This window comes from Clupea harengus, chromosome 21, assembly GCF_900700415.2.
Source record: "Clupea harengus chromosome 21, Ch_v2.0.2, whole genome shotgun sequence".
Taxonomy (NCBI): domain Eukaryota; kingdom Metazoa; phylum Chordata; class Actinopteri; order Clupeiformes; family Clupeidae; genus Clupea; species Clupea harengus.
In genome coordinates, this window is record NC_045172.1 from 10,140,163 (window position 1) to 10,167,733 (window position 27,571).

The 27,571-nt window shown below is 40.7% G+C and overlaps 2 protein-coding genes and 1 long non-coding RNA gene across 7 annotated transcripts; 1 reads left to right on the top strand and 2 right to left on the bottom strand.

Annotated features, from left to right (window-relative positions):
• Window positions 1-619: 619 nt before the first annotated feature.
• On the bottom strand, window positions 620-12,224 carry LOC105911652 (heat shock transcription factor 2 binding protein). Of its 4 annotated transcripts, none has more exons than XM_031558443.2 (11): window positions 12,171-12,224; window positions 11,135-11,197; window positions 8,412-8,559; window positions 7,766-7,869; window positions 7,478-7,627; window positions 6,456-6,600; window positions 6,256-6,373; window positions 5,688-5,791; window positions 5,501-5,584; window positions 4,807-5,083; window positions 620-3,374 (listed from the first exon to the last, which is right to left on the bottom strand). In XM_031558443.2, the coding sequence occupies exons 3-11, from the start codon at window positions 8,515-8,517 to the stop codon at window positions 3,368-3,370; spliced, it is 1,095 nt and encodes a 364-aa protein (XP_031414303.1). In that variant the 5' UTR covers window positions 8,518-8,559; window positions 11,135-11,197; window positions 12,171-12,224; the 3' UTR covers window positions 620-3,367. The 4 variants fall into 4 exon arrangements, with proteins under 4 accessions (XP_031414303.1, XP_031414302.1, XP_031414301.1 ...); XM_031558442.2 differs by having other exon boundaries at window positions 11,377-12,180; XM_031558441.2 differs by lacking the exons at window positions 11,135-11,197; window positions 12,171-12,224 and adding an exon at window positions 9,163-9,705.
• Window positions 9,864-25,353, top strand: ankrd10a (ankyrin repeat domain 10a). Of its 2 annotated transcripts, none has more exons than XM_031558444.2 (6): window positions 9,864-10,391; window positions 12,198-12,350; window positions 14,364-14,455; window positions 21,517-21,731; window positions 22,113-22,211; window positions 24,314-25,353. In XM_031558444.2, the coding sequence occupies exons 1-6, from the start codon at window positions 10,191-10,193 to the stop codon at window positions 24,733-24,735; spliced, it is 1,182 nt and encodes a 393-aa protein (XP_031414304.1). In that variant the 5' UTR covers window positions 9,864-10,190; the 3' UTR covers window positions 24,736-25,353. The 2 variants fall into 2 exon arrangements, with proteins under 2 accessions (XP_031414304.1, XP_012696243.2); XM_012840789.3 differs by having other exon boundaries at window positions 24,317-25,353.
• On the bottom strand, window positions 25,265-27,567 carry LOC116218134. Its single transcript, XR_004162699.1, has 2 exons — window positions 27,183-27,567; window positions 25,265-26,675 (listed from the first exon to the last, which is right to left on the bottom strand). It is a non-coding gene; the product is annotated as an uncharacterized LOC116218134 (long non-coding RNA).
• Window positions 27,568-27,571: the final 4 nt, after the last annotated feature.

The following is a 27,571-nucleotide window of genomic DNA, read 5'->3' on the forward strand; positions in this document are numbered from 1 at the left end:
CTATTTATAACAGCACATTCCTCATATGATCAGTTTTGATGTGCGAAAAGACACGCTCAATCTGCGCCAAATTTACCTTTTTCTGCGTAGCCTCCTGGTACTGTAATGCGCCTTTGTTGGTGCTATTTTAATGATGTTGAAGCAAATCTTTAATAAAATATTACAGTCCTTATACATATAAAAGATACAAATGCAAATATGGTTTTAAATGGTGGTAAAATAACGGTTTTACCTAACAGATATAGCAGAATTACGTCTTTCCCGCCATCTTGGATGAGCGCGCGCACGGGCACAAGTCTTTTTGTCTGTTTTGCTACTTAAAGGGACATTTGTTTAAACTAGTGGATATCAAAAACAAACAAGAAAACACAAACATGCATAAATAACTGATTTATTACTTATTTGGTAAGCATTTCTAGGCAAAATAACCGTTTTGAAAATCGGACCACAGGTAACGCATATCTTGATTTAGGTCAAAACTTAATATCTCATTAAAACGAAAAAATTAGCAGTTTCACTTGGGCACCCCTTCTAATATCTTTTAGTAGGGTATAAGCTAATTGTATTGTGTGCCAAATTTCATGCTTTTATCACTCTTGTCACGATCGAGCCTAAATTTTGCATTAAGCCACCTGACTATATATGGTAACAAATTGATTCCCCATTCATTAACGTCACTCTGGCGTCAGTGTCTCGTGCTGACAATAGCTGTGGGAGCGCTAAAGGACCACTGACTAGCGGGCCGGGGGTAAAGTCAGGTTACCAGGCAACGTGCACATGGAATGACGTGAGTAAATAAACAAGTTGAACATGTGTGCACTGTAGGTCCAAACAAATCGAAGTCGTGAAAAATCTTTGAATCACTAAAGCATCTATGTAGCCTATCTTGCTCTTTCATGCACACGCATTGCAGTGACATTTATTTCAATTCGTTTAATCTAAGGCAGGAATGTGCAGGTAAACAGGTTAGGTGAAGGTCACAGTTATCAACCAGGGGAGTCAAAACAGATTATCAATTCTCTTAAGGTCTTATTTACGTGGTCTTTGGTGAGGCTCACCACAATATCTGCGTCATCCCTCGCCAATCTCTTCCCTCATAGTGTCTCTCCGATTTGGTTCTCATTTTCTAATCATGAAGCAGACAAAATCCAACAGATGTTACATTCAGTTTATTCTGCGCTTGTTGGTCACAACGTAAATGGATTATTTGTTTGAATGTACAAGTTATTTAGAACATATTCTTGTAAAGACTGAAAGTTTTAGTCGGCCTATTAAGGTAGGCTATCTTCTTTGGACACAGGCAAACCATTGTACCACAGGCAACCAATCGTACAGATCGGCACTTTTTTAGTAGTAGGAATACATGCACGTTTTAATGCCACATGTTTAATTGTACACATTTATTATTCACTAAATATGTAGTTGTTAATATATATGGCATTATATGTTTTTATTAAATGTGAGAAGCATAGTGAGGAATGTCAAGACTCATTTATTTTCTCTTAAACCCACGACTGTGATACACTGGGAGTCACATGAGGGAGGCAGATCATGCCAAAGGTCATGACCTCATGTCACCTTGTCTTACTGGATGGAGGGAAAGGTGATTGTGAAAGCCTCTGTCCGCACAGTGTTACGCACAGTGTTACGCACAGTGTTACGTCAAACATTTACTTGGGGTTGTTTGTCTTTGATTTGAATATTCTTTTATTGACAGAGCCCTTTTCATAACAACAAAACAGTTCTTGAAATTTGTCTTAATACAATCGTTAATTTTGTTTCTTCGAGTTCCTTTGAGGAACAAGTACCATTTCCGTGCAAAGATTTTGGCTCTGTGCAAAACTTAGACAGTGCAGGGTTGTACAACAGACAGCATGTGGACACAGACAAAGAGGCATTGTGTTTCCTCTGAATAACACTGCAGTAGGCAACAGGCCAGTGAAGACTAGACTATACTTGTGCCCCTGTCCCCCCCACTCTTACTCAAAAGTGGTGCTATCAACAACAAAAAATGAACCTAGGCCAGATTGCTTATATATTTGTTCACAGTGACTGAGCACTTTCCAGTGTAATTCAGCCACCAATGATGAATCACAGAGAACATGAGAATAACGCAAGACGTTTTGTTTTACTGGGGTTAGGTACCATAATTCTTCCATCAAAAGGGCAGAAGCATTCCTGTCAAATTTCAATGTATTTTAAATCTCCCCATAAATGTCATACAGGCCTCTGCGTGACGTAGGCACATTTCTGTGGGAGTGTTAAAAAGATAGGGATTGTCCGGAAAATTTCTATTTAAATCCAGCTGCTAGAGTGAATGAACTGGATTTACATTTCTTGGAAAGACTCGTATTTCAGTTCCTGTTAGGGTCAGTATTTTTCCAGTTCGAATGACATGACATGACTTGAATGTTACAGCTGCTCAAGTCCTACATCATGTGGGTGTGTCTAAACACCGATACTTCCCAGAATTCTGTCTTGGTCAAAAATGTACCAGAATAAAAAAAAAAAATTTAAAAAAAGATTATAATAATAATTCTCCAGACTATAGTGCATAATAAAAAAGGTCAACTAATGCCAAGTTTCTGGGAAAGTAGTCCCATTCCACCATGCGAGCTGGCTTTAGCTCTGAGTAAATATATTAAAATCAGAAAAAACAGGCCTTGAGTACAACCAGATACAGAATATAGCCGTGTTGTCATCACGTTCACACTCCGGATTGATTGTCCCTAGCAGATAACCGGAGTAAATGAGACTGGACTTGAGTGTTAAGGACTTGAGCGTTAAGGGAACGTATCTCCCAGTGGCCCTGCTCTCACACTTTTGGACGCACCATTTTGATACAGTTTGTATTTTAGACTTTAGAGAATCAGATTGATTAATTTGAGGAATTCAGCATGCTTTACACAATTCAAACTGTAATGAATCTAAATTGGAATATCATAAATAAGATTTACTAGGGTACTCAAATATGCTGGACAACCTAAAGGGACTTTAAAATGGTTAATGTGCTGGATGAGTACAAATGTATGGATGGTTTACCTACATTAACGGAAGCAAAGCTCTTATTGAGTTATTGCAAAACTATGTACCGTCTTTATTCAAACCTAGTATTGATAGGAGACATTACATTAATACTCAACAACCTACAGATTTGGCAACAACAATATAGTGTGTGAACAAACCATCTTTGTTGGAGTTATTAATCAACAACAACAACCAAAAAAAAAACAGAATATGGGTTTGGGGAAACAATGATCACAAACTAAGAACAACTTCTACAGTGCAGCTGCAGCTGGATGTGTCTGGAAGAATCTCTTTGGTTCCGTCTGTTTGGGCTTAACCCATACTGCATCCACACATGCCATTAGTACCTGTGAGAGGAAAAGAGCAGCTGTGCTCAACTGACTTTCAGTAATCATAAACACAATACATACGAGGGGTGATTGATAGGTTTGTGGCCTAAAGTAGCAGCAGATGAGTTATACAGCTGTCGTTACATGCATGTGCAGTTCAACTCTCAAGAGTGAAAGTTTGAAGTTAATAACTTTAGTTTTTTTGTATTTTTGTTTCTGTTTGAGGCAGCTGAAAAGTGCAAGCCTGCACTGTCTGAGAAAATGGTCAACACTGGCCTTTGTACAGTCATCCTGTACCTCGGTCTCAAGGGCTTATCACCCAAGGAGGTCCACGAGGACGTGGTGGCAACACTAGGGGAGGGTGCCCTTTCTTATAGCATGGTGAAGAAGTGGACCACTGAAATCCGATGTGGTTAAAGAAAGCCTGGAAGATGTGGATTTGGCACATGTCAAGGGACAATCTTGCCCTTTCTGAGGCGGATCCCGAGAGATTTCTCCAGGAATTCGCAACCGTGGATGAGACTTGGATCCACCACCTCCAACCGGAGACGAAAGAACAATCGAAACAGTGGAAACACCCAGATTCTCAGGCTCGCATGAAAGCCGAGTCGGCGAGGTATGCAGGCAAGGTGATGGCCTGCTTTCTGAGATGCAAAGTTCTGCTGGTGAACTACCTGGTAAAGGGTCACACTATCACATGGGCCTACTACGCAGATCCCTTGAGACAGCTAGGAGTGTAAATGTAGGAGGGGGCTATATTGAAGAATAAATGTGCTAGGTTTTCTAAAATTGACTCCTTCTGCCTTAGGCCACAAATCAATCACCCCTCGTAGATCATCCTTTGACAAAACACTTCGATCTATTTCATTTTAATAATGTGCTGCTCACTTATGCAAATGCCAATGACTTTAAGGGAAGATGATTTTAAAGAAAGATGAGAGGCTATAATGAAAATACAATGATACAGCTGTTAGTCTCCAAGCCCATTAGGCAAACACACTTAGGTTGACACTATCTTAAGGACACAAGCTATGACTCCTTTTATGACTCCCCACTGACTGCAGTGCTAGACACTGGCTACGTAATGGAAGCCCAATCAATTACTGTGGTTAGAAAATGGGACTACGACAGGCCTGGTTTGGGTGATACAGAGCCTATTTCACATACTTTGTTGGCTAAAAGAGCTTGTAGACATTGGTGCATTATTTATTTTGTGGAGCAGAGTAGTTTCCTTGTGCTTAGAACTTAATCAGTCACAGGTAACAAGTTGTTAACAACCTTCTGAATTAGCTCACAAAGGTACTTATGAGCCAAATTAAGTAATATTTAAATGTACTGCTAATAACTGCAGGAATTTGCATATCTGATGCAAAGGAGCAGGTCGGAAGGAGATGCATTAGAGGCGCTGTACAGCAACTAAACAACAAAGAGAGCGAGAATTCCACTGTACTTTGCTACTTGCTGTCTTTTCTTGGCCAAGAAGGGAGTGTGGTCCTTGTTGGGAGTCTTCTCAGGTTCCTGGGCAGAGGGGCCAAGGGGCCCCAGGTCCTCCAGCGTCTCCTGAGCGGTCTGGCGCAGGCCCAGGTGGCGGCTGGCGGCGAGCTGGCGGATCCGCCCCAGTGGGAGGGAGGACAGCAGGTTGGAGGCCACGTGGGCCAGCACCTCCTCCTCCAGGAGTAGAGACTGGAGGAGCCGCAGGGCGTGGAGGCACACGTCCGAGTCACTGTCTGGAGGGTGAGAGTGTGTGTGTGTGTGTGTATGACAGTGTGTGTGTGTGTATGACAGTGTGCATGTGTGTGATGTGCACATGTTTCGTTGCAGGCATATGTACATGGGGGTTTATGTAGTCATGAGTGTTTGTGTGGAGTATGTGAATGTTTACAAAGAGAGATGAAGAGTGAAATTGAGAGTGACATTAGTTGCCCTTTCTGTAATGACATACTGAGGACTAATGAAAAGCACAAAGGGAGACAGAGGCCAGCTGAAAAAGGGCAGCTCAGGTAGGGGGAGAGAAAAGACAACAACGAGAAAAAAGAGGGCAGGAGAGGAACAGAGGATGCAGAAAGGGAAGGATACAGATGTGGGAGACAGAGAGAGAGAGAGAGATGGGGAGGACAGAAGAAGCCAGAAAGTGAGACACAAACCGACAGACATGGCCTTAATCCAGCTTTCCCCCACTGCACGTGAATTCTGCAGCTTTGACGTCAGAGCAGTGCGCAGGGCCATCTCTGACAAATACACACGCAACCACACGCAAACACAGTGATAATATGCAGACTGTTCTAAACCAAGGGCCATATCTCTTTTTCTAATTGCCCAGTTCGTCCTTACCTTCCAGTAGGGTCCAGATAAGAGGGAGCAGTGCCGGGTTTCCACTGATGTACTTCAGGCCCTTCACACTGATGCTCACGTTATACAGGGCCATCAGCATTAACCTGGATGAAACAGCAGAACATGCAGGTGTTCCATGGAAGAGAAGAACGTGCGAATGTGCCTCAGAGCAGTAGAACAGAAGGAACTTCTCAAGGTTCAGACCAGAGGCACAAGCTCCTTGAAAACAACATGGGTTGCATTTTGTGATACCATCCTTCCTGACTCACGACTGAATCACATTACAGCAAAGGTCAGTCTCTTATGCATGGGATCTGAACAGCCCAGGCAAACAGATGCAGGGATATTAACGTGGGAGAAGTTCATAATTTTGAGACAGAACAGCCAAGCAAGAGTATCCCTTGTGTGTGTGTGTGTGTGTGTGTGTGTGTGTGTGTGTGTGTGTGTGTGTGTGTGTGTGTGTGTGTGTGTGTGTGTGTGTGTGTGTGTGTGTGTGTGTGTGTGTGTGTGTGTGTGTGTGTGTGTGTGTGTGTGTGTGTGTGTATTTGTGTGTGTGCAGGTGGCTTACACTTTTAGTTTGGGAAACACCCCTGGCTTGATCAGCCCCAGCAACTCCATTAGTGTATCCAGCAAGATATGAGCCGAGCTCGACAGGAAGTCCCGCCCACACGTCACAGCTGCCAAGTCTGATAAGGCAGAGAGATCCTACTCATCAGGGTTCCGGGACCAAACTGGCAATAAGAGGAGCATTTGAGGTCATGTACTCACTGGTGACGACTCCAGCAAGAGCAAGGACAAACTGGTGCTCATGGGAGTTGGAGTCCTGCTGGGGCAGCTTGGAGTCCTGGTCCAGTGACTTCACAAAGCTCTCCAGAGTCTGACCTGCCACACTCAGAAACGGCTCCAGCTTACCCTATGTTACAGACATACAACCAGACACACACATACACAGATGCACATTCAAATACATAGACACAAATATGCTCACAACCACATGCATGCTCCCATGTACACACATACCCACACACACACACACACACATACACACACACACACACACCGTCTGTAATGCTCAATTCAATTCAATTCAATTCAATTCAATTCAAGTTTATTTATATAGCGCCATAACAACACAATTGTCTCAAATGCTATCTCTTTTATCCTCTTAGAAACTAAACTAAACGTATCAGACTAGGAAATCCCTCTTTAGCTGTTTCCTGGAGCAACGCCAAAAAATAAGTTACTAATAAAAGGGATTTGGCTTCAAAATCCAGAGATAATATAGGGGGGGGGGGGGGGGCGCAGGGGTCTGGTCTGGTCTGGTATGGTATTTGAAAGGAACAATTCCTCTAATACAAAATGTATGGCCTGAAAATGCCAGTGTGTGTTATGGATGAATGTGCATCCACTTGCACACAAATCTCTGCGTGTTTATCTGTGCCCCAATGTATGTGTGTGTGCATATTTGGTTATATATATATATATTGGTTATATTGGTTTTATATATATATATATATATATATATATATATATATGTATGTGACTGTGAGGTGTGCATGTAGATGTGAATGTACATTCCAGGTATACAAATAAACAACTGAAATTAGAAATCTGATAGAAAGTCAGCAAGCCTTTCCTAAGCCAAAACACAAAACAAAATAAAAACAATTACACCCCTCGCTTTCTCCCTGCGTGTGTGTGTTTGTACCTACCTACATCTCCTTAGTATCCCTAACTGAGTGTGTGTGTGTCCGGTGTTTATGTGTGTGCCTAACTGTCAGTGCACTTACATCAGCCAAGATGTCCCTGACAGCTTCCTCCTTGCTGGAGGCGCTCCAGAGCAGGGTGCAGGAGGCAGCACCCAGACCGGTGCAGAACTCGGCCTGCTGCTGCAGCTGCTCTCTGCACTCCCAAAGCTGTTCACGCAGCACCAGCTTCTCCTGTGGAAGGCACACACACACACACACACGTGAACACACGCACAATCACTAAGCCACTCACACAAAAAACACATGCACACATACAACATCTCTCTCTTTTATCCCTCTCTCTCCTTTTTGTCCCTCTTCCTCTCTCACCTCCCTCTCTCTTTGACACTCGCTCTGGGCAATCTCTAGACGGGAGCGGAGGTGAAGGCAGTCCTGTCTCTGCTGTTCCTGCTCCTGCTCCAGCCGTTCCCTCTCTGCACAGAAGAACAATGCCATGACCAACAAACACTTCACATTATGTGCATGTTTGGAAGAGAGCGAGAGAGAGGCCAAGAGGGTCTCTCTACCCAAAAGACACATGGTAGTTGAGGTAAAGAGAGATAAAGACAGACACAAGAGCTGAAACAGATACAGCCTGATATTACTTAATAAACTGTGATGGATTAGTGGGTTATTACAATGCAACCCAATACATCTGCATTGCATAACATGTCTACTCTTGTGTATGGTGTCACTGTTGATAAACTCACCAAGCACCATTGAGAATGGCATTTGAAATGTGTTCTTATGCGGATTAGTGTCTACTAAACACTTACAGTAGATGTTCATTGCCTTGAAGTACTTTTTAACTGAAAATATAATAATGATTGCTTAATGCTGTATAAATAAATTAGTTAATCAAATTTTAATTGTAATCACCAATATAAGTCTACATCATATATAAAGACTGTACGGTCCTACAATTTGAATTGAGGAAGGAGAATGACAATGTGTGCTTGGCAGTGTTACATCTTACGTGTTTCTATTTGTCGTGCTTTGTGTAGTGTGTCAAGCAGGTCCCCGTTGATTACTTTGGGCAGAAACTCTCGAAGCTGCATGACCTCGGTTGTGAGTTTTTCCATGTCCCTTTTTCGGATTGACACATGCCCATCTCTTCTGAAGTCCTGAATGGACATATACCATTAACAATGAGAAACACACCATCTAGTGGACAGGAACTACAACCACGTGCTGTGTCAATTACAAGCACTATCCAAGACGACCAGGGCATGGATCTGAGTGAAACTTCATAAACTCTCCATTTAGGTGAATTTACGATCTTGTCATTTATTAAAGCAAACTATGTGATATTTCTTACCTCATGTAACTAAAATGTAATCCTTTTTTTTCAAAAGTGAATGTTCTGAACTTGTCACTTTTCAATCAGATGATTAGCTCATGATAAATTAACTGACCCACATTAATTCGAAACAGGTAATGTATCGTTAATGTAATAATTCATTGAATTTACTCCAAAAAATTACAAAAATACTTTGTCAAAACAATTCTGCCAATTATCATAGATTTCATCAAAGTCTAATTATAAGTAAAAGATGTTACACAAAGATGTATGGTTGCTGAGTAGCTAACATCACTGTTGCTATTATTAGCTCACCAGCTAACTTCATTTATCTGGCTTGCCTGAGTTAGTTTAATGTCAAATAGCGAGCTAGAGTATTTATATGCGCAGATTGGACCCATAATGTCAATAAGTTAGCATATATTACCTCTGTCTTGGGAGTAACAGTGGATATTTTTGTTTCAGATGCTTTCATTGTCATTCACTGGTGACCTATTTCGTTAGAGAAGCGCTCTTTGAGTTAGCAAGGAACTGTTTTAAGACCTGAGGGCTCATTGAGTTAGCAAGGAACTGTTTTAAGACCTGAAGGCTCAGTGCGCCCTCTGGTGGACCGACCCATCTACATTCTCAGATTACAATCGCAATTAGCAAATACTTTCTACAAATTCTAGTTTACACTAATTTCAATAAATTATTTCCCTTAACAGAGAAACCTGAACATTCGAGGGGGAGTGGAAATAGATTCCCTAAAGTAAGAAGTTGTGAGAGTGTACTAAAGAAGCACATAGAAATATAAAGGTTTAGATCCCTCCAACTAAAGGCTGATGTTAACCTTTCAGTGCATGTAAACTCAAAGATGAACAGGCCACCTTATCGTGTTGCCCTAGCATTAGACTTTTGTTCCATTGATAGCCTGTATGGCTATTGAGAACACATGTGTTTATATCCATCCCATTGAAGATGATACCAAAACTAGTTGGGTATAAAAACATACCTCAAAAGTGGTATGTTTCCTGAAATTGAAATTATCTGTAATCTGTAGTAATCTTACGTAATAATTACTATTTATGTACAATATGTAAGTCTACCAAGGTTATAACCTTTTAACTAGCATAAACAATATTTTAATCAGCATGTACTTTTTTTTTTTTAAAGTAACCGACCACTAATGATCCAATAGAAATCCTTGTTTCAAAAGGGCCATCACGGATTTTACATGTTCCCAACTCGTAGCACAAAAGCCATATTTTCAGATACTCCTGTTCGGGTCTTGCCTGTTGCCACTGAAGTTACACTTTGAGGGTGTGCGCCCGGTGTGTCTTTGTATGTGTCCATTCTTGTCAAACGGCGGCTGCATATTCGGATTGCTTTCAGGAAAAAGCTCCACGGGGTGTGCTGCCTACAGTTTAGGCACTCTTTATTATTTTTACCCCCCAGAAAAGTTGAGGCAATAAAATGATGTCGGTGGGCATCGAAGCTGGATTTTCAAACGATGAGGTTCTCAACAATCGTTTTCCTCTCCACCGCGCCTGCAGGGATGGGGACGTCGGTGCCTTGTGTTCGCTGCTACAGTGCGCCACAAACCAGGCGGACTTGGTCGCTGAAGACTCTTTTTACGGTTGGACACCCATTCATTGGGCAGCACATTTCGGAAAGGTAAGAAGTCTTTGTTCAAATTCAAATACCACGCTGATTTACTGCGGACTGATGAACTGAATGGACCAACTGTACCGTTAGCCAAGTTTCAGATAACATTAACTGACATTGCTAACTTAGCTAACGTTTGCTAGCAAGGTATCAGGATCGTTTCAAACAACAAAAGAAAGCGCTATGACTTAAGATATGGATACGCAGCGGATGTTTATTCCTGGACAAAAGATAAGGCGATGCTTGCTAGCAAGCTAAAGCTTCGTACGCGATGATTTGCATAGTCAGCGGAAGATTAGCTTTTAAAACAAGGTAAACATAGTGCCTACGACTTGATGCGGGGAAAATTGTATCTTTCTTTGCTCCATAGTAAATATTTAATCATAAGTTCCGTGTGCATGGGAAAGGGACCCTACGAATCCTTGGAATACAATCAGTGCATAATAGTTTATGTCCACGTCTCGGACAGAAAGCGCGATATTGTGGTTTCTGGTTATGTGTATTGATTAAGTGTTAATGTAATGTTATATAAAATGGACCAAGTATGGGAGGGTTTGAGTTCATGAATAATTTTGGAAAGTACCCGTCTGACTCCGCCGTGCCGTGCGCAGGCGATAGCATACTGGCTCCACGTTGAGCGCTCATCACGGCGCTCCCAGTACGCAATTATGTTATTGGCCAAAGGAGAGCCAATGGCATACAACGCGCCAAAATCGTATTTTAAAAGACAATATAAAAAAGTGTACTTTAACCTTTACTGGTCTTCACATTCCCGCTCCATTGAAAAGCCTAGTGACGGCGTTCAAGGGCACCTCCTGCCGAACCAAATGAAAACAAACCAACTTCTAAAAAACGTCAGAGACTGACTGCAGAAAAATACAACATACTATTTGGCGGAAGGACTACAGCTAACGTTGGATTTCGTATCGAAAATCATGTAGTTTAAAAAAAAAAACAGTTTAGTATGCTTAATGTGGAAGCTAAACTAACTTACAAAGAGGTGCAATCTTCCAGAGGCTAGTTGGCTGTGTGTCCTTGAAAGGCAATCTGGGTAATTGTTTAAGCTGGTCCCCTCATGTTAGTGAGTGGCTGACAAGAACCATTGACAAGAGCCTCTGTGAATTGTAATGCTAACTGACCAGCTGAAGTGGATTAATGTCAGTCTTACTTGTCATCTATGAAATAAGTCTTTTTCTTAAATCGTATCTGTTCATCATTAACACTCAGAATGAGGAAACAAAAAGCCCATAAATGTCTGCCCCTCCTGAATGTGTGAACAACCTCAACAGACTGTAGAGAATGTAGCAGTGCACTTCAGATCACAACGTCAGTGGTTTGGAGAGTAGGAGGGAGCTGGCAGGTGTCCCTGCCTTGCTGGTTTATGTCAAAGGAAAGTGTGAGCACAACCATGCAGGCAGAGGCTGTTGGGTGGGTATAATTTGGCCATGCCCATTTATATTCCAGTAAGCATTGGGGAAAGCAGCATCGTGCTGTTTAATGTTATCACGCCATGTAGTGAAGGAAATTAGTTTCTGAGCTCAGAATTTCTGTTGTTGTTGTAATATTGACCATTAAGTGTCATGGTAGCTGTATGAATGCAGGGGCTGTAACTGGATATTGTACCTTTTCAAAATATATTTACAAAATTACTTTGGAGACATTTTCTGAAGTAGCAAACTATTTCATAATCTTCGATGGACATGACCGTATGAATGTTAAATATTTATGTAAACAATAGTTTGTTTATGTTGGCCAACAGATTAGTCATTCAGTTTTTTTCCTTCCTACCTTCCTCTGGCTCTGTCCCATGCACAGCTGGAGTGTGTGTTGCGTCTGGTGCAGGTCGGGTGTGAGGTAAACGCAGTGACGACGCGCTTTGCCCAGACGCCCGCGCACATTGCTGCTTTCGGGGGCCACCCTCAGTGCCTGCTGTGGCTCCTGCAGGCTGGAGCTGACATCAACCGACAGGTGACCTGCCTCTTCTGTTTTAAAATATTATGTGTAGGATAACAAAGTTTACTTTTCGATATCAGAGTAGATGTAGTATTTTTCTTTTTTTATAAGAACAACACAGAACATTCTAGACACATGCACACGTGCCTGCAGAAACTAAACAGAAGTGAACAACACCAAACATGCTGATATATAAAATGTTACTATCAGTAGTCTAGTGTCAATTTCATCCCTCATTGTAACAGGATGCTGGTTATTAAACTGTGGAACACCTGTTCCGTCAGTATCTGTGTGTGACACTGATTATTGGCGTGACACGTAAGGTCTCTTCTGCTTCCTATTTGTCATGCTATGGATTAGTGACATGCAAAGCAATCTGAACCTAACGACCCTAGCCCACTCCTCTTAAAATTAGGTCACCAGGATAAGAGGAAAGGCAGCGCTCACTGGTGGATTTGCATTTGTAACCCGGTCTCTTCAGTGGCCAAGCTCCTAGCTGTCTGTGTACCATGGCTAGGCTAGGCCATGTCTTTACCAGTTCAGTTTTTATACTAGAGGCAGGGGCTTGTTCTCTCTTTACTGAAGTTATTAGCATTAATTTATACCTCATATATATTATATTATACCTCATAAGCTAACCGCCCTTCTGACCTCCCAAAATTCATCTTGAGACAGACAGTGATACTGAAAGCACTAAAAATCAGATTATGTTGTCAAAGTGACTTAAATCTTAGGTTCCAAAATTCCAGTGCCACTGCATTTTAGTCATGCTCAATGTCCTTAATTGTCTTAAAAGACCCTTCTATAGCAGCAAATCAGCATCACAAAGGTTGCCATTAATTGGATTGTGCTGATGTCGTTTTAGAAGATGCGGATGGATTACTGAAAAGCAGTTGGAGGGAGGCAGGGAGAGGGGAGACTGCGAGTCAGTCGGCGAGCCAGTATAGGTCAGAGTTTGCTACACTCAGCTGTGACCCCGGGGCCAATTAAGCGTGGGCAGCTTTGTGACGCAACTCTGTGACTGAGAGCATGGCTGTTGTCTGTGCTCGCAAACACACACACACATAGTGGTACACACACGTCACATCGTGTCTGCTGCCTCGCTGATTATGCCTAGACACAGTGTTCTTTGACCTACATTCCTGCAGAATGCGCTAGATCTAGGCACAGACAAAGATTTCCTCCTGAATGCTCCATATTGGAACTTTCTCCAGACATCCAGAGAGAGCTGTTGGGTCTTCATGTTTTTTTTTGTGTGTGGTGTTTTTCTGCGAGGCAAAGCTAAAAGACAGCGAGAACACAAAGCTCCAAAACAACTAAACATGTCTTAGTTTTCTTGCCTCTCCTCCATCAAGGTATTTGCTATCAAGACCTCCAGTTCAGCGAAACTAGAAAGCCTCCCTTTCCCCCTCAGTCACTAAATCAATCAAATTTAAAAATGATAAATGTGGCACACTACAGAAAGGTCAAAGTCTCGGCACTGGCAGCAATCTTGGCAATGCCTCCGGGTAGCTATTTCGGGCAAACAAGATCTGGCCCCTATCTAAATGAATGGGGAAGGATCCTAAAACTCCACATAGGATGGTCAAACAGACATTTAAAGTACGTTGCGTGAATCCATCATTTAAATATGACATAAACTGTGTGAATTCCTCATGTTGATCTGCTCATGCACCAAATTCCATGCCACGGCTACTGCTGAGGTAACAGTGGAAAGAAAGAGAATGTTAAGGTGAGGCGTAACTACGTCAGTTATGGTGTTTCCAACAATGTGATATTTATAATACAGGGCAGGACTTCAGTTACAAATCTGCCGTGTTTAACGGTACGGATTCCCATACCCCTGATTTCCCCCTTCTTTTCCCCGTCAGTGATTTGTCTCCTCCCTTAAAACATCTCTGGAAAGGTTTTAATGAAAACAAGGTATGCAAAGCACCACTCAGAAGAATAGTTCGCTTTCTGCTACATAGTGGCTATGTAACAAAAAAATGTATTCCCACATTAATCCCACTAAGTGTCTGTTTGCAGGATTACGTGGGTGAGACCCCCATCCATAAGGCAGCTCGGGCAGGTAGTGTGGAGTGCATCACTGCCCTGCTGCTGCAGGGGATCAAGCCAGAGTAAGTACCCACACAGTACATGCTCACTTACAGCCACTGCTTTGAGTCAGACGGTGCCCAGTGGGCGAAGGAACCCCTTTAATGACCCAGGTCATCCCCTTGAGTGGTATACAGGCCATTATATTATAAAAAATAAGTGGAACAGTTATGTGTCATTAAATGCATTCAACCTACGAGCGTGAGGAGGTTGCTTTCAAACTTCTCGGTGGTGGATTTTGTTTGTTGTTTTCCACAAACTTGTTAGGTGTCCCCCAGGTGTCCCCAAGCCAGTTTAAATGTAGCCTGACAACGGGGCGACGTAGTGTTGATGTTTAGCAGGTGTATTTGGCTCTTGTCAACCATCCAATGACTTCAGGTGCAACAGTTAAAGTTCTGGACACATACTTATTTTACAGACATTTTAGGGTTTGGTTAAAGGGGTTCCTTCCTCTACTTTAAGTGATATAATTGTCAGCTTTTATTTCGTGAGCTCTTGTTTTTTTGTTAATACTTTCTAAATGTCTGTAATTGATATTCCTGTTTTTCTTGTTCGATGTTATTTTACCTGTGTTGAGATGAACCTTTGGTAAGAGTCCAAAAAAGATTACTATCCAAAGAAAAGACACATGCACATTTCATCATTGTTTGCCTTGTCAGTCAAACCCTTTGTGCCACAGGCACAATTCAGAGTAACACTGTTGTTTCTTTGTACGTTAGGCAAATGGGATGGATGTTACTTGTTTAATTATAGTCCTTTAATCTCACTTAAGTAGTAACGGGCTAGACAGGTTTTTTCGGTGTCATTTAAGACAGTGGAGCAGACGCACAAAAACAAATAGCCTTTACCTAGGGATTGTCTTTTGTTTCATTTGCAATGTTTTCCCTTGAAAAGTGCAAAATAGTCTATGGAAATAGGGATGCAGTTTATTAAAGCGGTCTTTATGAAATCCTTGATTTGTGTTTTGTCATCTACAAAAACTATATGTTGCCTCAAAAGGTGCAGCTTGGATGAGACATAGAAAGTAATAGGACGAGTAGGGTTGAAACGTGAAAACAAAACTTTGTAAGGATTCCTGTGATAACAGTGGCACAATAATTCTGGCAAACCTATCTGATCCTAGAAATGTTTTGAAGTTTGGAGGCTTGGAATACATCTGGCTCGTATGCAGTGACATAATTAGATTGTGACATGGAATAGGCCAATCACAATTAGATTAAAATGTATTAAATTAAAACAAATGTGGCTGTAGTTGTTTTGATATAAAGGCTTGGGTTGAATTGTAAAAATTCTCTCGCCGTTTTAACAGACCGTAAGTTGAGGGTAGATTTATGTCTTTGAATGCATAATTAGCTATTCCAAACTGATTGGGGCAGAAGGGCAATGTAGTACTTTCCGAGAACAGTGTCAGGCACAGCATGCCCTGTCAGTAAGAGTCTGGCCCCAGGTGTTAGATTTGGCCTCCATGTTTAATGTCTGTTGAGTGGTCGCTCTGCCCTGGCAACAGCCGACTCCATTTACTGTTGGAAATGTAACAGCTTGTTCTGATGAGCCTTGGCTTTTACACATGTTAGATTCTCTAACAGCTGGGTCCCACCAACAGTCAAAGGAGGGCTAGTGAATATAACTGAGCAGTGTTTTGTCAGATTAGTTTATTAAGTACTGGCTAGTTGTATAGGCGATTGCGTTGTATCATCACATAGGTACTGCTGAATATTTCCCTGAAAAGAAATTCTTAGCATTTTTGCTTTGGTGTATATTAATACGGTGACATTAGGTAGGTGTCTTGTAATAGGAGCCGATGATGACATCCATTGTTGGTATATTTTCTTATTAGGCACAGGCATTACACACGATGGCGTAATTCTTATTACCTGCAAATATCAATGATGACATGTGCATTTGTCATAACGCCTTGATGTTGAAATTCCTTATTGCAATCGAAGTAAATGCAAGTATAATCAAATCATGCAAAAAGCTTTCAAAAAAGAGACTGGCTACAATATGACACACTTTTAGGGAAAATCTAGCAAAGACAGCAGATGCTTACATACCGAGGCTAAAAGGCTATAAAAGCTAAAAGTACTGATTTAGTGAGGGGTGCCAAGCTTTATATCTCCATGGCCACAGTTAAGTCTCTATAGATGTGTGGCATGTTTTGATGGAAACACACAAGTCTCCCATCATTGCACTGAGTTTTGGATAATGAATGTTGATTCAGGCTGTGATATTAAAGGGGTAGTTTGGCAAAAAAAGAATCATGCCCAGTGGTAATATTTTACCTGTTTGTTGAACTCTTTGTATTTCAAGGTTTATCTCAAAATCACCAAAAACTTAATGAGAGAAATGTCTCAATCAGTTTTTTTTTAGGACCAAACTACTTCTTAACATTATGGTCTGTGTCAGCGAGTTTGTGTGGTTGAAAAGAAGAGACCTGTGTAGACCCCCTCAACCTTTTAGCAATGCTAACAAAGTGTAGCTTTAGGCCGTTTAGTCTAATCTGAAATCTTAAAATTGTGTCACCGCTTTCTACTTCGCTAAGCAATAGTACAACTGCAGCTAGAGGAATTTTTGCAAGTACAGCTCACATCCCCCGTTTATTGTTTCAGGGGAGGGGGGGGGGAGGGGTCACCTCCAACTCTTGTGGAAAATATAAATCGTGACACTTGCTTCAACAGGGCAACACCTTCAGATGATACTTGGCAGTTTTCATTACTATAATATTAATAATTATGATGATGAAGCACACCAAAGACATCATGGACATTAGTGTTTGATAAGTAAGGGTTAATGGCCACCAAGGTGTTCTGATATGTAAAACCTTTGACTGGATGTGCTTTGCAGACTGTAAAATACAGAATGCTGTTGTAGTGGAAATGGCAGCAATACTGACCCAAAAATGGCAATATGTGAACTAAAGAAATAGAGCCTTCTTTGAATTCTGTATCCAGGAAAATGAGGCCTCTTTAGCTGTATACTCACTCACACTCACACACTTCATCACTGAATTATAGATGAAAAAAAATGCTGTGATCTTTGGTCCTTTGGCCCTCCAAATGAAAATCACTCGGTGCAAAACAAGAGTTGGGGGTGTTCCTGAGACTTTTATGAAAATGGGGATTGGATGAAATAGCAAAAATATTATTTCATACAACTGATTAATTCAGGAAGCGTCAATTTTAGGCCAAATTGTTATATTCTCCGCAGTAATGCAGATGCTTAACATTTGTGTGTTTGTGTGTGTCAATTCAATGTTATGTCAAAATCCTGCATCCACTCATTTACGTGTTACAGTATTGTATTGTTTGGTCAGTTCAATTTAGCAAAAGGAAAGCTACATGGTGAGGGTGAAGTGAGGCTCATTATTTGCCTAGTTATCATTGCCAGCAATCAATAATGATGCCAAATTAATAGTGTAATGTTCATTTAATGACAAATTAAAAACTGAGGATTAGGAATAGGACCAGGTTACTTGAGAGTAGGGTCTCTGGAACTCTAATTGCTCATACTAACAAATTAGTCATGAAATTGTCTTGATGTCTTTAGGATGTTTTGTTACATTCTTTTGTTACATTCTTGCCCTAATTGTTTGAAAATGTTTCTTTTCCTGTACCTGAATGTTCAGATATTTTGAGTTTTGATCTCCCTGCTTTTGAAGTGACCTTTTTTCATGAAAAGCAGCATCTGAAAAGGTCTCACTGAAGATGACCTTTTTGAGTATTTATTGATGAGCATTAACTGCCATGAACCACAAATACCCCTACACATCTTAATGTTTTGCAGCTATTGAATTTGAACATGGCTTGATTTTCTCAAGTAGTCCCAGAAAGGGTGGAACAATCCAAAAACAACTGAACAATCTGCAGCACGTGCTTCAGCCAGTGCTACTGTTCTGGCTATAGGAGAGTTCTCACTATCGCTACCTACCCTATCTACACACGGGCAAACAGTGGAGGTATTTTCTTGCGGTGATTGGTTTTAAATTTTAGGAGCTCAGTCATTCATGATATATTTTTAGTTGTTTTTAGACCTGCATGCTTTGCTTAAAGCACTTGTTAATCATTGTCTTGAGATTTTTTTGTGTAGTTTAACGTGTTGTTATTTAGGGGATTTTTTTAGTTTTGTTTTGTTTCTCAACTAACCATTGAATAAACTGAGGCCCAGCACTAATCTTTGCTAGGTTGATGGATTAGAGTTTGCAGATTATGAGGAATGAGACAGGGACCTAGACAGAATGAGGGTAAATTGCAAAGCAAAGCATTCCAGGATTTGGGTTGAAAAAATTAAATGCTTCCTCTCTGAACAAAATGGTGATTCTCATTAATATGATCACATAATGAAATGGAAGAACCTCCTGTGCCTTTATTTCAGTGCCAGATAATAACCATTTTTTGGTTTGGTTAGTATTAAGCACTTCTTGCCTTGCATGTGATTTAATTTGTATAAAATAATCTAAATAATATTTTTTCACCTTGCAATATCCTTATGAGTCAGATGTAGTACTATGCCATTAATATTTGACTCGTATATTGTAATGAATTTAAACTAGTGAATTCATTCTCAAGTTCCTCCTTCAGTTGAGATTAGTAGATCTCAACAATAAGGTTTGTTTTGCAAGCTGGGGTGAATACATTATTTGGAAGCTGTTATATATGACTGTTATGTAGTTATAACAGCCTTGGATAAAATGTCTGGCTTGAGTAACGTCCTTTAGGATCATAAAAGAAGGATGTGCTAGGCTTAGTGTCACCAACCAGCAGCATGCAGAATATGGTAGTGCAATTTATTTATTGCATCTTTTGGTTCATTTTTTTAAAGTATTATTGAAACCCAAATGTTGATGTCCACTCAAGTCTAAATTGTGAAGTCCTCTTCCATGTCATTTGAGAGCTGACTCCGACAATTTGGATGTGAAAAGGCTCCCACAGATTGTCTGGCATTTAAAGCGGGCATCATTATCCAAATTTGCTAGGACAGAAGGTTTTTTTCAGTCATATCTGAATGCAAAATATCCTTTTGTAATTCAGCTGGAAGCATTTAATTTTTTTTAAAGAAAACGAATTGGTATACAAGCCTGTTATGTAATTTCCTTTGTATCTGTCTAAAGGGTGCACTGTGTTCGCCTGCTTAGCAATGGATTTCATGTTGTCACTTTGTCCTGTTTAGAATGATTCATTCAGTGCGATTGAGTTAAATGCAAGAGGAAAGTGGAAGGAGTGACATTTACTAGGCAGGATATTGAATTCATGAATGACCAAATCCAACATTGTTTTCAGCAAACCATCTCCAAGACCTTTTTTTTTAATTATTATTAAAGTTTGGATGGATAAGAGGGTTGGGAGTGACTAGGTAACATGGAGGAAGCCTTAAATGGTGTAGGTCCACATGAACCCCTGTGAATTGGACCAGATGTTCCATCTGTGCTCTCTGTGGAGGGATATTTCTCCCCTCATGTGGAAAAATATTGGGTCTCAGTGCATAATTTGAAATATAATGAATATGCCAGCCATACTTCTGGTGGGGTTTGGCATTTGGCACACAGAGAAGGAAATTCTTTGCTTTGTGCTTTCCTGCAGAGCAAGTTAGATGTTTGTTGCCATAGAAGGAATTCTACAGTGGAACAGTCAGTGTAGGCAAGGGGGAGGAAGGCAGGAGGGAATCAAGGAGGAGGAAGGCAGGAGGGAATTTGCAGTAAATTACAAGAGCTTTCATATTTGAGAGGGTTATAATGTAATGTTGATTTGATCTGTACTAGTAAATACAATAAAAAGGGGTTTATACTAAAGTTTTAGTGTGGTATTGCTGAATCCCATGTGTATTTTCCCATTCATGAATTCCTAGTAGACTGGAGATACTGCAGTGGAAGGTGATGACATCTGGGGAATTTATATTCCTGAGTGGTGGGTTGGTTGGTTTACCTGTGCCACATTAATGTGGCTTTTTAAGATCATGAAAGCACAAAATCAACCTGAAGGGCAACTGACATGAGAAGAAACCTTGTCCAGAGTACTATTTTTCTTACTTGAACAAAAGAGACTTCCCTTGTAGTCCATACCTGACCAGTAAAACAGTTTAATGTGCCTTGAATTGTTGCACCTCCTAGAGGTTAAACACTGGTACTGCATTTGTGCAATACTTTCACATCATAATGAAATTTAAGAATAATTCGATTTGAAGATTTAATCTCAAATTTAATCATCAAAACTCACCGCAATAACCTGCTTGCAAATGTCAGTTTTGCCCAGACTCACTGGCAAGACGGGGACTTTCACTACTGTGAATAATCAGAAATCAGTCATTCTGGCACCAAATGTGTGTGGAAGGAGTTTCAAGCCTGACCTGGTTACATTTTATATTTTGTATATTATGTATATATATTTTTTTTAATATAAAAGTTATATATTACACACACACATACAGTCATTTGAATAGCTTAGGTGCTCTCTAGTGGTGGAAGCTGTTTCAGTGTTCCAAAGAGCATAGCTTTGCTGATAGTCCCTTCAGTCCTTCCTACGTGAAATTAAGAACCTACCCACAAACTTGCTCCCAGGTAGGCATGAGCTTTTTTTAAAGTTAGAAAAGGGTTGGGAAGCATCTCATGTCAGTTGTACTTAAATAATCAAATTGGAGCTATTTAAATTTGTGCAATTTCTAAAAAATAAATATATATATTACCTCAGAAGTACTCAACCGGTGCTTCTTGCTAACTGTGCTACTACATGTAGCTTACTGACGAGTTTGCATGTTTTTATCAGGCATTATACTTCTTCAAGATCAAACAGGTACAATCTGGTCCACCAGTGGTCACCCCCTCCTTCTGCAGTAAACATGTACCCAAATTGTGTTTAGTCTTAACTCATGGGACATCTTTGACACTAAATAAAGGGCTATGTTTCAGTGTCAGATCTGAGCACAAGGGTACCAGTGAACTTGACAGCTTGTCAGTCACAGTTGATTGATTTTTGTCTTGTCAGTCACAGTTTTTGGTTGATGCTTGTCTTGTCTTTTTCTCTCTCTCTCTGTGTTGCTTGCGCACAAGCAGCATTGCCTTTGTCGCTAACTGGCTGCTCTCTCCATTTGGCAGTTTGAGGAATGCCAACGGGCAGACGGCAGCGGACCTGGCCCACGCGCAGGGCTTCCAGGAATGCGCCCATCTCCTCTCCAACGCCCAAAACCAGCTCAATCAGCTCAACGGCTTGCTGAACAGTGGCCACCACCAAGGGCTCAATGGCGTAGCCAATAGAAAGAGATTGCTTGACTGCTCTGAGAATAATCACTTCAAGAAGGCAAGGACAGGAGGTGAGGTTCATTCTAAATTCTGTGAGTGATGCACTTCAATTTGAAATTACACCGGTTTGGTTTCTTGTGAAAATGCTCTATTTCAAACCTTTTCATTAGTCTTATCATTCCAAAACTGCAATGAACTTTTGCTCCTATCCAATGCATTGACATAACATATTAAGCTAATAACTACAAAACCATTGAAAGTGAGGAAGTGGTGGTTTGCACTAAACACCACTATAGCAGACGACCCCATAGTCTTAAAAAGTGTTTAGTGTCTGATAGTGTTTTTGATTAGTTTACATTATTAACTTCCTTTTGTTTTACAATCTCACTTTACACAGCGACATTGTGCTGATAACTCAGCTTTGCATTCAGACTGCCTCTCTTGTCCCACAGACATGGACCTCCCCCTGAAGATGCCCAATGGTGCGGGAGAGGAGATGGAGGGCATGCACGTGATGCACGTGGAGGAGCCATTGCCACCGTCTTGTTCAGGTGGGACTGGGCCCGTAACGGTTACACTGAATGGTGTTGAGAGCCAGATGGACCAGGTAGCCACAGAGAGCCCCTCTCCGGAGACCAAAAAGCCGGAGCCCAAATCTGAGCCCGCTCGCTGGCCGTGCACGCTCTCGTATGCCTACATGTAACGGCCTATTCCCCTTCCAAGTCTATCAGGCCCTGGTGACTTTACACATGCATAGGAAAATTTGTATTTTATAAGTAGACCAGTATATGGTATAACCACCTTGAACTGTTAGATATTCTGAAATTTTACTGATCGGAGATCAGATATTGGGGGCTCTGAGGCAAAAAAAAAAATATTTTGTTCATTCCTATTCAGATGTCCTCTGTTTTGACTCCCTTTGGCTCAAACTTTCTGTTGCACTTGTTATATTGTACCCTTGCATAACATTCAAATGCATGTATACATTATGTATTTTTAAGGTCTATAGTACTTTATACATGATTTGTTTCTCTTGTGCTTTGGTTATGTATTTAGAGATATTTTCTCAAAGGCATTTCTAAGGTCAAAATAGCTAGTGCTTAAGGAATGCCATTGGCCTTCACAAAGACTCTAACAAAACGTGAATTTTGTTTTGCACAGTCAAGTTTGTCATTCTGTTATGTCAGCCTTCCCAAGAGCGCTTGAGTGGAGACATGATAGTCACTGCATGAAGAGTGCAATTTACAGTTTGATTAAGTTAAGGATGAAACCCATAGAACATAGAGTAGGAGGTTGGAGCTAGAGGATCTTGAATACCTGCATGGGGCATGCTGTTCTACTCGCAGTTTAGTTTCCTTTTACGTTAAGTTCTCATTTAAATTCCCAACAATTTCCCCCACAAAGCAAACCACATATAATTTATTTTTGTAGTTTACACCATGTAAAGTCTGATCCAATTTTGGAAATTTAGATATTCTTTGTGAAGATGAAAATATTGTATAAATGACCAGCTTTGAGTATGGATACACCTTTTACTGTTGTAAAAACAGCATTAGACATGCTTTGTACTGTATTCCTTAAGGGAGTGTTATTTTGGTGGTTGTCTTTAAGTAATACATTTGTAAACATTTTTTTAATTTTTAAGAAGTTGTGCCAGGGATGTGTCCCAGGCTATTGTAATCCTACATATTCGTGAAAATCTTTGGTGATGGGTTGTCAAATGCATTACACCTTTTGTGTAATACTTTGTCGTCAGTCCAATTAAACGATCTGTCATTTGAAGCAATAACGACTCTGGTCTTGAGTGTGTAACAGCATTGTCTCAGTTTGGTTTATATGTTGTTGAGGTTACTATGTAGTTGTCAGAGGCTAGTTAGAACTAGTGTCTTGCTGTAATTTCTTGTTTTTCTATATATACAATTCCATGAATATCCCCACTTGCACAAGTCATGTGAGTATTACTTGGGTGTTTTTACCTCTTTAGATGTAGGCATTTAGTGAAACTATATCTTTGATGGTATTTTGACTGATTAGCTAGGTGTGTGTAGTGTTTGGAGTATTTTCTTAAACTGGTTAAATTGCTACATTAGTAGTGTAATATTTTGGAGTTTGGCAGAAGGCCATGGTCCAGATGCTGAGTAAAGAGCTTTATCTGGTCCTACTTGCCTTGCTGCTATGTTTAGCCTTTCCTTCCTGCAAGATCACCATTTCTGGAACAAACTACATCTTGGAACTTGTATCCATTTTGGGACTGCTGAAAACTAGCAGATGACTCACAACACTGAGGTTCCACATTTTAAACTGACTGAGAGATGGTGCCAGATGTTGTTGTGATCTTTGAACCTTTCATGAGATTGAAGTGGCGATGCAATATTTGAAGCTGTACCTTTTATTTCAGACACAGAAATGCCTTTATTTATCCCTCAGGTTTGCTAAAGGAGACTGTTTAATTATCATTAATGACTGTAGTAATGACATGATGTGCAAAACAAAACTCAAACAGAATAAGACATGGGTGGTTCACATATGCCTCAGGCTTACATGTTTTTTGACTAATATATCCTTAGAGTTGCAAAGGTTGACAAGCTATATTTGTTCATAGTATTGTGTGATGGTGACATTCCACATCGTATTCCACTCTCATTTCGGACAGCAGGTGGCGCCACCATCACACCGTCCTTGATGAACAGTAACACACAACCCATCCCAAATTCTACCTCCAATGGGGTCCTTGAGATAAACCTGCCAGCCCAGAACGGACACCTGACTTCGTCCGACAGCAGCGGCACAACGCCACCCCGCCACCCGAACTCGGCAGACATGTGCGGCTCCTTGCACCTCGCTGGCAGCCCCAGCAGCTGTGTCAGCCACCGTCCGTCCTGGGGGAGCCTTAACGGCACCTTCGCCAGCGATTTTGGGGACCACCTGCATTACGGCCACTACCACGGTTTCGGGGACACGGCGGAGGACCTCGAAGACGCCAGCAGCCGCTTAGAACACTCCAGCACCATGAGGGTGGAGCAGAAGTACAACCAAGCGCTCCTGAACACCATGCAGCTCTACCATGGATCGTAGAGGAGGATTAAGAAGAGAGGGCATAGCAGCAGACCATCCATATGTATGTGGTGTGGTGTGAGTGTGTGTTTCACGTCACAGTAGTGGCCCATCACCATCAGCCTTAATTGTTTTGAATGGTTACTGTCATTATGGTTGGAGTACCTTCCCTTTTCCCCAGCAATTAAAGCAATTAAAGTGGAAAGTGGTACAATTAATGATAACACAAAGGGCGAAAATGTTTTACTTGCATTTTTTATTTTGTTTATGTTGGGCCAAATTGCTTAGTGTAGACATCTTTGTATTACGATGTAAAGCATTTCTTTGTTTCTTTAAAGTGTGTTATCGCTTAACTGGGTTTAATATGGATCTCATGGTCAAGCATTAATGTGTAGTTTGTCTGAGGCAATGAGTGAAATGTCTTTAAAAAAATCATGAATGTCTATGAGAAGTAATTTAATTTGACCCATTTTAAAGGATGTACTTTTTGTGCCTGTTTTTTTTTTTTATAAATGTATTGTGGTTGTAACGTTCAATTTTGTATTGTTGTAAAATTGGTTGAATTGCTGTTACTTCCAGAGTGAAATGAACTGTAAAACAGTTTTCGTGTAGGGATTCTTTCTAAAGAAAAAAAAAACTGCAACATTCCTTTGTTATAAATCTCACTATACTTTGTCTTAACAAAAAACGTCTCTTCTCTTTGGTCTAAAAATGTGTTTGTGTCCTGATGTTCCCAGGCAACAGCAAGCTGAATGTATCTTATACTAAAATGGTCTTCAGAATGGGGTTGGTCATGGAAACAAAAAAAGACTGAATATGCACACGTGAATATAAACACGTGAGGCAAGTGAATATAACTACAAAACAAACACAGCACAGACAAAATATAAGGTGAGGTTTTGGACTGGCCCAAATCAATGGACATGAAATATGGAGGGTTTTAAATTGCCGCTAGTGGGAGACATGTGGTGGGTAATGTGGCTGCGGTACATTCAAGAGAATAATTCTGACACAATCTAAATGAAAATTTAACTTAAAAGTGTCACTGTGCCAACGGCCAGTCAGAATTCAGCAGCCAATACATGTCTGTGTGAACGCCCAATCTTAACATGATTAATCACACATTTTCCCAGATGTGAAAATATCCAAATTGTGTCGTTAGTAATCCTTTGAAATAATCAATTTTTTATTTATTTTTTTCCATGGAGAAGTAGGTGAAAAAGTGTCCCCAGCATTGCCACTAGAATACTTTATCACATACTAGTGTGACCTTATCGAAAACCCTTATTCACTAACAGCTGTATAGCAGTCATGTGATTCATTAACATTGAACATAAAGGTAACATTTAGGATAAAGGTAGCCTGTAGATTATGCATTCAGGTAGAGGCCTACACTTAACATAACACATAACACACACTTAACATATATATATATATAAAATCTTAGAGGTGTCAACCAAGTACACGATTAGTTTGCGCATCACTATTTTGAACTATGATCAGTCAGGCCTGTATGTCAGTGTATCTTGAATTGACCTTGATCAGAAACATTTCAGCCATTTTGATAGTCTTTTCCCCTTTCTCCTTAACTTTTCTTTTCTTCCCGGAGTCTATTGCACTGCTTCCCCTCACTGACTTTTCTATTTTTTGGGGGGGGGGCTTTTTCATTCCCTCTTATCTTCTTTTCTACTGTCCATGGTGTATCTTGAAGCACTCAATGGGCAGTGGTGCTTTGCATCTCTTGCATGCATAGGTAGTGCGTTTGTCACAGTGATGACATCTCTGGAACTGGTGCATCGTGTTGATTGGACAGTGAGAAGCTTTGTCATATCTTGCCTGATCTTCAACAGTAGCGACTTGTAGAGATCTCCATCCGTGGTTTTGTGCCAAACTTTTGCATAAGAGACGAAGCCACTATCTGTGAGAGGGTGAGCAGTTCGATGGTCCCTTCCATAACATCTCTGTAAAAGAAATGCCTGTTTACTGAGTGCACTGTTGAGAGACCATGCAAAGAGGGGCCGGCTGCCCTTCTTAGACCTGATCCAGATAAGGCATCTTGAAACCTGAAGGTCAACACCACCCATGAGTGCTCATTGAATCGGTTGGTGCATTTATGTTGTGCTACTTTGTCAAAGGCACGTCGCTCCTTTTTCCATCTCTTGACAGAGATCTCACTGTATCTCAGATTCCCTGGGGTAACTGGGTCTTTCTGAGGCTTGAATGGGACATTAAAAAGGCGATTTTGCCTCATCGTTCCAGAGCTTCCATATCCTCTTTTTGTCATTTCATTCATTACATGCAGTTTTGTTTTCAAACATATTTTACCTTCAACTAATAATCCTTCATTTTATATACAGGTATATTTTTCAAAAATTTGTAAATAAATGCCAAATACAGTTATACAATGATGCTCATAATGCTGCTTATGTATACATGTAAGTTTAACCAAATTTTGCACAAGATTATACCTGTTATAAAGTCGCATTCATCCACAGGTCGCACATCTCACAGGTAGGCATACTGCTTCCCACCCTAGCAGTGAACAACCGCCACATCCACAAACTATAGTTCCATGTTGCACACAGAATAAGATATACAAACAAACCTTTTAGTCTTACGTTGTGAGAAACGTAATCATTTAAGTTACCACTATTTACTTTATGCGGTGGTCATATTACGCACAGCTATGCAGTACATTAAGTTTTAAAAGCTACGTGTTTGACAGAGTTCTTGTACCTATTTCTAGCGTGCATATGTACGAATAGGGACGGCATTTTTCTCCAAACTCCAAGTTTGTTCTTGGTCACATAAAATACACAGCATTGAAGTGAACGTTTTGTATAAATCCGTCTCCCTG

Bases quoted from the DNA above. Each gene is read 5' to 3' on its own strand.
- LOC105911652 (XM_031558441.2), bottom strand. From the start codon at position 9,216: ATGACAATGAAAGCATCTGAAACAAAAATATCCACTGTTACTCCCAAG. The intron at 7,628-7,765 runs GTGAGAGAGGAA...TGCCTTCCACAG, and splicing joins AGTGTCAAAGAGAGAGGGAG to GAGAAGCTGGTGCTGCGTGA. The intron at 6,374-6,455 runs GTGAGTACATGA...CTGCCTTATCAG, and splicing joins TCTTGCTGGAGTCGTCACCA to ACTTGGCAGCTGTGACGTGT.
- ankrd10a (XM_031558444.2), top strand. From the start codon at position 10,191: ATGATGTCGGTGGGCATCGAAGCTGGATTTTCAAACGATGAGGTTCTC. The intron at 10,392-12,197 runs GTAAGAAGTCTT...TCCCATGCACAG, and splicing joins GGGCAGCACATTTCGGAAAG to CTGGAGTGTGTGTTGCGTCT. The intron at 14,456-21,516 runs GTAAGTACCCAC...TCCATTTGGCAG, and splicing joins CTGCAGGGGATCAAGCCAGA to TTTGAGGAATGCCAACGGGC.